Source organism: Mizuhopecten yessoensis, unplaced genomic scaffold, assembly GCF_002113885.1.
Source record: "Mizuhopecten yessoensis strain PY_sf001 unplaced genomic scaffold, ASM211388v2 scaffold3091, whole genome shotgun sequence".
Classification (NCBI taxonomy): domain Eukaryota; kingdom Metazoa; phylum Mollusca; class Bivalvia; order Pectinida; family Pectinidae; genus Mizuhopecten; species Mizuhopecten yessoensis.
In genome coordinates, this window is record NW_018404871.1 from 806926 (window position 1) to 817223 (window position 10298).

Consider the following 10298-nt stretch of genomic DNA (forward strand, 5'->3'; position numbering starts at 1 on the left):
TTAAATCTTGGGTCAAAGGTCAAGATTATTGAAAATATCCAATGCTTTGTGTTTTTAACAAATCTTACTTTAAAAATGATTGAAAATTGATTTTAGAGAAATGATTTTGTATTCTAAAACCAAGAAACCCCTGCGTTTGTTTATTTCTAATTAAGAGTTATGTCATTTCAGTGTGCGGTGGAATAGAATACCATCCAAAGATTCATTAGGAAACTTTGATGTTTTGTAAGTACACATTCTTAAAATATGAAAAATAATCCAGGAATGATGATGAGCTGATGTTAAAGAAAAAATGAAATACAATGTATGGAGACACTTATCATGTATTCAGATATCTTTATCGATACAATTTAACCTCATTTTGTCCAAATTTAGTAAATTGTATTACTGACCATATATCCCAATCTGTTAATTACTTGTTTTCTAGGTTTGACGAAGAACTTGCTCAGCAGGATCAGGTGCTCCAGGATTCCAAGAAAGCGGGACCTGGAGTACGAGGATTCAAGGATTTACGTGGACGCCCCTCTCCTGCTACATGGAAATGAACCAGACCTAATAACTTGAGATCTCAAAACCAACTTTTAAGACATTATTTCACATTGAATCTGAAAGTATAGGTCATTTGGAAATATTATGCAATATGGTAAATCTAATTGAAGTAAAATTTTCAGAAACTTGAATTTTGACTAAAAGTATGAATTTACATGATATAATGTTGATATTTATGGCATATTTAGATGCAATAATGCATTTTGCCAATAATACAAATTAGTTGTGTCTGGGTTATGAATTAATTTCTGTAAAACAGATACAATGTACATGTAACACCATCAACACACTAACAATAATAGTTTTTTAAAAATGTCTGTGATTTATAGAGCAGAAATGTTCTTATACCTATTGGTAAGTTATGGAGTTTATTTCTGGAGAGTGAGTGAGTGGGTCAATAACTTAATATTTTTCACTGATTTCCTTTGCATAAGAATCTCCATCAGAAAGTTTTGTTTATCAAGACATTTTCATTAATAACTGTCACTGTGCAGCCTCGAGAAGCCAAGATTCTGGAATAATTTTTGCAAAAGCAAGTGCATATTTGATAGTGATAAGTTTATTGTAAGATTTCATTTCACAACATTTTTGCTATTTTATTTTTAACAGACCTGGTATACGTTGAGAAAGTATTATGTTTTTCAAATAATTATGGATGGGGTTTTTTTTCATGTGAGTACCCTGGGTATGTCTTTATACATGTATATCATCGTATAAGAGAGAGAATCTGTCAATGATCTATTCGTCCTCTGTGTAAGAATGATCTGTCATTCGTGTGTAAGAATAATACAGATATTCTTTCCCCACCTTGGGGGTATTAAAGACAGATAAATCTTAACTCAAGAATCATGTATATTTCTTAAATGTCCAGCCCAAGGTTTTGCTGAGGACAAGACGTTTAAGAATATAACCTCGAGGGTTTAAATTTTTCTTACTCCAAAGTAGGGAAATAAAAAACAGTAAAAGTAGTGTTTTTGTGAAACAAACTTGATTGCATACTTTCCAGCAAATCCAGTGAGTTATGTTCCATGATTAGCTTTTGTTGAAAAATCTTTCCCTGACCGGAAGTTTGGATATCTTTGTCTAATAGGGAAGAATGATCTTTCTCTTACCCTGGACAGGTGTATCCACACTTTTACCAGTGTGAGATGTCCTTGTCTCACTCTAGGGTTGAGACGGGGGAATTCCCCTATTCATAACAATGGTATCACATCACATCGACCACACAATGACGTCGAATCACGTCAAGCTCCACCCCGAGTTTAGCCATTGCATTGTGTATATGATACACAATCAGAGAACAGGGTAAGAGAAAAAGAATCATTAACACCCTGGGGGTTAAGATAGGGGCAAAGTCTTGTGTTTGGCAACTTAAGAATCTTTCCCCGAGGGTTCAGAAGCTGAGTGTTTGGTAACTTAAGAATCTTCCCCCGAGGGTTCAGAAGCTGAGTGTTTGGTAACTTAAGAATCTTTCCAGAGGATTCTATTAATCTAATAGGGAAGAATGATCTATATGTCCTGTGTGTCAGAGTGCATGTGATTGTCCTGTAAGAATATCTCAAACTGCTGTTGTATATACATATTTAAATCATGATAATGATATTGGATGTAATCAAACTATTACATAACTGATTTTCTCATTTTACTTCTCCGGTTACAAAGTAAGTTTAAATGACTCTACTTATGAAGTGCAAGAGCAGTAGATTGATAAATTAAGAATCCTAGCTATAGGATAAACTTCCTGGTGTAAGGTGGGTCAATTTGGAGATCCCAGAATTATACAAGATTTATCCTGAGATTTGTCAACCTATATGGTAAAAACTTAATGGGAAGTAAGTAAACAAGTCAAACGGTAGCTGCTGATTATCATGTAAATGGAATTGTGATGTTATTTAATTGTATCAGTACAATGTCAAGAACACAATGTATTTTTATGATCATTCCGAGTTGTTAAACAATATTTATATACAAAAATAAATTGTAACAAAATAGTCGATCCTTTTTTTGTGTTTTTGTTTAGGTAAAGTTAAATCCACTGGGTCCAGGGAAAATAATAATCTGGTTATTCAAGATTTGAAAGGAAAACAATTCATATTATGTCAGTCAAGATCAACTAGTTCATTTGGGGTTTTTGTGTCCTTTGGCAGCAAAATAATAGCAATAATTTGAGGTTCTTATATACTGCTCTATCACAAACTAGGATGTAGGTCGTGTCAAAGTGGTTCACAAATTATCATCCGTGGTTATAGGGCCTTTGCAACCAGCCAATATCTTTCTCAACTCCCTGGGGAGTATACAGCCGGTGCTTCCATTCAGGCGTTTACAGCTAGCTTTCAATAATACCAGCACTGCCCAACCATATAATCATTTACAGCTGAGTAGACTGGAACAAGCGAAGTGAAGCATCTTGTTCAAAGATACAACACAGTGCCATGCCGTGACTCAAACTTGCAACCCTTAGGTCAAGGGCCCGGTGTTCTACCACTAGACTACCTTGCCTCCTGAACTTACTTACCTGGTATTATGAAGATGGTGTCCCCTAAGATAGGGCCAATTAAAGTGCTATCTCACTGAAATGCCATGACCCGGACATGGTAGCGTGACACTCAAACCCAGTCACATTACTCTGACAACAAGGTTACCAGATCTAGAGATGTCTTATATTAGGGAGATGTGGATAGAAAGAGTTGGCAGGAAAGATAAGTTCAATTAAATAACTCTTTAAAGGAAAACATACATTTTTTGCCAAGCCATTAGGGAGATATGAAGGTTTGTTTCCCTCACAGAAATATTTCCAGGAGGGCAAAGCAAGAATTGTTTTTTGCACTAAAGAGACATCTTACAAAGAGAACACTGCCTTCTCTTAAAGTGAGTTTATGTGGAGATGTCATAACTTTGTAGGACCTTATACCAATGGTAATATTTTAATAGGAAGTTTGTGAAACATATTAATTGAGATCTTGTTGAGTATCATCTGTCAGGTTGCTTTTATTTCTGTTTGGGGGAAAAAACATGACATTTCTCCAAAGGGCGATATCTCTGCATACAACAAATGTGCTACTTTGTATGGGGGCACTTCTACCAGGAGATATAGCATGTAGTACCGGAATCAGCCTGTAAGACTAATGAGGTATAAATAAAATTGATGATACATCTACCACTCAAGATCATTTACATTAAATATTAAAGGACTCGGGAGGATTATTCAAATCAAACAACTTCTACTATTTTTTCTACACTATCAAAAACTTCTCATTCGCCATTTTAAATGAAGACATTGATGTTGTCTTTTACATTCTAAATATACAATTTGAAATGATCTAAATATTAATAATACCCTATTATTTTCGATTTTGAAGTGTCTGTACTGTCAGTGCAAAAAAACAATCCCAGAGTAGCTTAATGTCATCTAAATATTTTAATGCCTGCGCTGGTCTCGCATTATGCAAAGCAGGGGAAGCTTCAAAATTAAATTGATCCAATTGTATTCATAGTCTGATAAATGCATTTTTTTCTGGAAATGATTATCATGAAAGGGCTTGCAGCAGATATGTACACTGTCACATATTAAGATACCGAATGAAATCTTGGCGTCAACTTTTCACTTTGCTAAAGCACACTTACTTCTTATGGGTGGTCGGTCGGCGCAGTGGATAGCGTACTTGCCTTTCACCAAGTGGCCTGGGTTCAATTCCCAGATCGGACGTAAAAAGGTATGGGGTCACCTGGCCAACCACATGGGTTTTCTTCGGGTACTCCGGTTTCCTCCCACATTAACCCTTTCACCACTGTAGACCATAATGGACTGATCCATATCAATGCATGGAATAGTCTACTAAAGTGAGGGGTGAAAGGGTTAAGACCCCTAACATCCGGGCCAGCAAGAGTAATCAATATAAGTTGAAATTACTTGTTTCACAATTGTTGTAAAATAAATAAAGTTTATATTTTATATTGACTTATTTTGCTATTACAGAAAAACCAACACTAGGGATATCTTTATAATTAAAAATTTATTGTCACATGGTCAATCAATCTTGATCTCATAAATCATTTGATTGGTTTTCGTGTCCATATTTTAATAACAACAGTTCAGAAATATCTCATACAATTTCATGCTGAAATGTCGATCTCATTATCTAATAATAACTTTTGTAAAAAAAAATAACAGACATGTGGGTATTCAAAACAAATTCAACTTCACAAATGATACATGTATTAGGCAACATATTGTACCCAATCTGAATACCTCGGCTATACTGCATTTATATCATTGTACATTGTATCTAATTTGCATAAACCAGATATTTTTTTACAAATATTTCACTATTGTTTTCCAACAACATATTTGCAATTATTTGAATTTGTGAAAGGAACAATAACCATGATTTCTTCCTTGTCTATCCATCTTTCCTCTCCAAAGCTGTTCTCTCACTCAAGTTATAAGTCACACATTATAAATCACTGTATTTATAGGTACTTTACGATAATGCTTCATGCATTCAGGAGTTAAAGAAGGAAAGCTTCAACTGGTGAAAACTGTAGCTACTATTAAGTTATTTTTTCACAGAGTCGAAATTTTTCCAGGAACAATTTTTCAAAAACAAAAAACCAACAAAAACAGAAGTAGCTGGTCAATTCATCTTCACCTTAACATCATATGTGCCATAGTATTTAGACACAAAATCTGTGAAAAAATTATCCTGAACAAACCCGCAAAAGCTAGTGAGCTCAAAAATAAAAAACTTTTGCAGTATTCATTAATAAAAGCAAAAATCTGTTTACAGCAGTAAAAAGATAGATTGAATGAAGGATATATTTCCTGATTCTTATACTATGTTATCATAAATATCACAACCAAAATCATCGACCAGTAAAAGGAATCGCCATTTTCTTCTGAATATGTCTATAAATAGACAAATACAATTTGATTATTATCACCCTGAAGTGATATTAATAGCCCTAGGTTGTTATACAGAGGTTTCACAGTAAGTAACTGTCGATAACAATGCTTATCTAACTCAAATTTGATAAATTTGGAATTTAAAAAAAATGAAAACAAGCAAACTTTAGCAAGTATTTCTTTTTAGAATTTAAAAATAAACTTCCAGTTATATTTAACTCATTCACCCTTGAAGACACATTTGAACTCTTCCAGTTCAAAGGTTGGAATAGTTCATTATGAAATTTCAGGGGTGAATGAGTTTATTATAATAACATGATAAACAACTATTGCAATTTCTACCACAATCTTTTCATGACATTGTTGAAGGATTAACATCATTGTATTTTACTATCAACAATTCAGGCCCAGTAGAGACTTGTCTGAGGCACTAACTTTGTTAAATGATTTAACGGAAAAATTTTGTAATATTTAACATACATTCAAACTTCCATAAATCGACTTTGAAGATTAAAATTTCTCATTGTGTCAAAACTGCCACAAAGTCTAGATTTTCCCCTCTATATATAACACTACTGATATTTAGGGTTTTGTTTTTGTCTTTAGGAAAATATTGAAAATTAAAAGTAATAAATCGATGTAAAACAATTATCTGTAAAGAACATTAGTCCCAGTCATTCAACACCTAAACATGCAAATTAAACTACAATGCATAAGTACATCAAATATATTTTTCTAATAACATTAAAACCAATTTTATAGATTTCAAATTAAATTTCTAGCCTTGTGTTCTGTCACTTAGCAATTACATTCAGTCTTATTTGGCCTTATCCAGTATATTATAAATTATTTCAAATATGTTTGAAGTTCAACATTCATTAGTCCCTACAAAATTGGAAACATTGAAGTTTGACTGTGTTTTAATCAATGCTGAGTGGCTTTAAAGCTAACCACTTGTAAACATAAGTTTCGGTTATAACACTATGAATGTTGGTAGAGGAGGATGAGTCAAATGGCCACAATGTTCAAACTGCCTCGTTCCTTAATCAAAATCAAAAATCAAACAGTTCGTGAACACTTTTATTTAATTAACACCTCTTTTGATTAATGGAGGGCCTGGGGGTTGATAAACAGGGAAGATTGTGGTAGAAACAACCTTAACAGCTACCCACAGGATAACGCGTCAAATTCTGTATAAATGGAATATAAATAAGATTTGCAGTATGTATGAAGCAAATTGACTAGTATCTATATAAATTAAAGCATTCTATAGCCCAGCTGAAAACATTTGGTCACAGTGCAACCTTGTTTTCTCAAATGCATTGTACCATATTAGATTTGATATACCGCAAAAAAAATACTGAATCCCATATCCAAACATTCATGTTACTTGATTTGTGCGAGTACAGATTAATAAGATCTATTTTTAATGTCCATCTAATCTTGTGAACTGTGTTTATATCTGTTAGTGATAATAAACATCTTTGGTATACTCTGTTACACCACTACATACAAATAGTCTTACAAAATTGTTCACACCCGATTTAACAATATTGAATTAATCAGACATGTTGATTAATTTCTTGGGTCACAAGCTAAAATTCAGAAGATGTCAGAAATACTGGAATAAAGTATGTGAATGAAGCAGTGCTTGAACAGTAGCAGTGTGTGTTTGTTGGGGCTAGATGGGGGGTGGGGAGTGGAGGGTGAAGGAGTGTCATCACAGGTCTGAAAGCATATTAACCAGTGTGATGGTAGGTAATTAGGTAGCATGCATCCTCCATACTCCAGGGGTTACACTCACTTTCCATCTCTGCATCCCTGGAATATGTCATAGCAAAATCGAAGGCTCAGTGTGCAGCGCCTTGTGGATGAGACGAGAAGACTAGTTTGATCCTTTGATGTACATCTTATGGATGATTGGGTGGCGCAGTGGATAGCGTACTTGCCTGTCACCAAGGCGGCTGGGGTTCAATTCCCCAATCAGACGTAAAAAGGTATGGGGTAACCTGCCCAACCATGTGGGTTTTCTCCGGGTACTCCGGTTTCCTCCCACACTAAGACCCCGAACGCGGTCGCGTAATGGTAAAACTTATTGACTTTGAAGTTGGGCGTCGCTCCTCTGTAATCTTCAAAGGACAAGTATCAGCCTAGCGATTGGTCAGTTGTTTTTTACCCGACACCAATCAAATAACTAGTCGTGTGCCTCAATTTTGCTATGACATATTCCAGGGGTGCAGAGAGCGAAAGTGAGCGTAATCGCTGGAGTATCGAGGATGGGTAGCATGTGAAGCAGTTTGATTAAGTGCAGATTAGACCACAAACATTAGCAAGTAATGGTATGGTACACCTAACAAAAGGGGTCATCAAATAATTGTTTATTTGTGGGGTATTAATTAAAATATGAAATTATTTCTTTCAGAATAGCTTCTTGTGAAAATATTGCTTGTCTGTGGACATTTTAATATCATTAATCTGTATGAGAATAAGAGCGTTTGGTGAGACACTGTCACCAAAGAAGAAAAAAAAATCTGTCAACTATCATGCACTTGTATGTCCTGACTATGCAAGCTTGGTTTTACAATGTTCCCACAATACAGTAACAATATTGATCTAGTGACATGGTTAAGCATAGTGTATACATATACAGTAACTCGAAAAATGCAGTCGCTATGACTTCGTAAATACCCGTTTCAAGCAAGTATATATAGTTACAATATTACATCACAGATAAAACAAATCTACCAGGTTACCCCAGTGATCAAACATCACAGTTTTCTTTTATCGAACATCAGCCAATCGAAATCAAATCACAATCTCCATGCTGAAATGTAAATAATTTCAGTCAAATTCTGGTGACCTCAACATCAACTAACAGACTCCTTACAATAATGTTGCCGATTGGCTGAAGCACAGGTCATGTTGCTGCTTCAAAGGAAGGTCACAGGTATTTCTTCATTTCACTTGGAAAACTTCCTTTATGAAACAGCATCTTTGAAGCCCAATTTGTCCCGAAATCCTTGTACATCATCTCCGAATGCCAGCATCCTGGGTGATATCACTTGTTGGTCTTGTAAGGATCACAGCCCGAAGTCCACTCCAGACACCAGCAGTTCCTGCATGCTATTCTTGGCTGTATGAAAACAAATATTGTTTAAAATAACATATGATTCTGCTAGGTATGTGCATGGCAACAAGAGTACCATTTCAATCATAAGAAAAGTGGAAACACCCTTCAATAAACAAGAATTAATTCTTTTGGCCCATGGATGCTCCATGCCAAATTTGGTCAAAATTCCTCAATAACTCTTGACAAGAAGCCATTTGATGAAAAGGTTATGTCAGAAGGACTCTGCATCATGGCATAATTAAGCTCACATGGCCCATTTGACCGGTATGAATTAACAAGAGACAATAAAAAAATCCTCTTTGATTATCAGTGTGATCATTCTGGGCTGTTACCCATCAGGTCTAGTGTATGATGGTTCGACACTGTCGGCTGTTACCCATCAGGTCTAGTGTATGATGGTCCGACACTGTCGACTGTTACCCATCAGGTGTAGTGTATGATGGTTCGACACTGTCAGCTGTTACCCATCAGGTCTAGTGTATGATGGTCCGACACTGTCAGCTGTTACCCATCGGGTCTAGTGTATGATGGTTCGACACTGTCGGCTGTTACCCATCAGGCCTAGTGTATGATGGTCCGACACTGTCGGCTGGTACCCATCAGGTCTAGTGTATGATGGTTCACCACTGTCGGCTGTTACCCATCAGGCCTAGTGTATGATGGTCCGACACTGTCGGCTGTTACCCATCGGGTCTAGTGTATGATGGTTCGACACTGTTGGCTGTTACCCATCAGGTCTAGTGTATGATGGTTCGACACTGTCGGCTGTTACCACACAAACTCAATAACATAGTGTTGTTACCTTGGAAGTAAGTGGTGTCCAGTTCATCGTCAGGCTGTGGTATAAACGGAGGAGTGATGTCGAGCAGATTGTTCCAGTCCACCTCAGCAAAGAACGGCATCGCCTTCACATCTATGGAGTAAACATATTGATCACTGAACAAGCACTAGAAACAAGTTGTAACAAAGAATAGCATCGTCTTCATATCTATGGAGTCAACACAACAATCACTATACAGGAACTACATACATGTTGTAACAAAGACTGGTACTGCCTTCACATCTATGGAGTAAACAAATTGAACAACACTGGCAAATATAGCAAATCAACTTATTTTTAAATGGTGTCTGGAAAAAGGTCTATTCCAGAATTATTGAAGTTGTTGCCTTCGATCACAAAGTGGAATACAACAGGCTGTTTTCCATCAGAAAAAAATAATAAGAGGCCCAAGGGCCTTAGCGGTCACCTGAGTTATATCATAGGTACTGGTAGCTTTATTTTATTGTTTAAATGTGATGTGGAAATTAGCATGTAAACTTAGTGAAATACAATACTTGTCATGTCATCAAAGAATAGGAATTTTAAAATATTTGTAAATGTTCCCTTTGGGGGCCCGCTCTAACCCCTGGGGATGGGGCAGGAATTCCAAGTTTACAATGTGATACTGTCGTCCACCAAAGATGATTCTCACGAAGTAAGAATAATTTCCAACAGAAAATTGTCAAAATATACCCAAAAGTGTTGTTTCCTTATATAAACTATAGTAAACTTTACCCCCTCCCCAAGGGAGAACGGATTGCTTGGGGGTCCTGAAATTTACAATTTAAATAAAGCCCCTGATGATGTTTTCATCCATGCAGAGAAAATGACTGTAATACCTCTGAGTCTGGAGAAGAAGATTTTTGAAATATTGGCTAATTTTCCCTTTTGGGCCC

The 10298-nt window shown here is 35.9% G+C and overlaps 2 protein-coding genes across 2 annotated transcripts in view; one reads left to right on the top strand and one right to left on the bottom strand.

Annotated features, from left to right (window-relative positions):
- LOC110446976 (probable tubulin polyglutamylase TTLL1) overlaps positions 1–2543 on the top strand; it is a 19425-nt gene extending 16882 nt beyond the window's left edge. The window contains exons 14-15 of the mRNA XM_021492334.1: positions 172–225; positions 428–2543. Coding sequence (XP_021348009.1) covers positions 172–225; positions 428–545 — 172 coding nt within the window. The 3' untranslated portion in view covers positions 546–2543. The remainder of the gene's footprint in view (positions 1–171; positions 226–427) is intronic.
- A 5131-nt stretch (positions 2544–7674) lies between these two features.
- Positions 7675–10298, bottom strand: part of LOC110446979 (serine/threonine-protein kinase greatwall-like) — a 19554-nt gene continuing 16930 nt past the window's right edge. Inside the window, exons 12-13 of the mRNA XM_021492338.1 lie at positions 9385–9495; positions 7675–8585 (exon numbers count right to left, since the gene is read on the bottom strand). Of these exons, the coding sequence (XP_021348013.1) occupies positions 8533–8585; positions 9385–9495 (164 nt within the window). The 3' untranslated portion in view covers positions 7675–8532. The remainder of the gene's footprint in view (positions 8586–9384; positions 9496–10298) is intronic.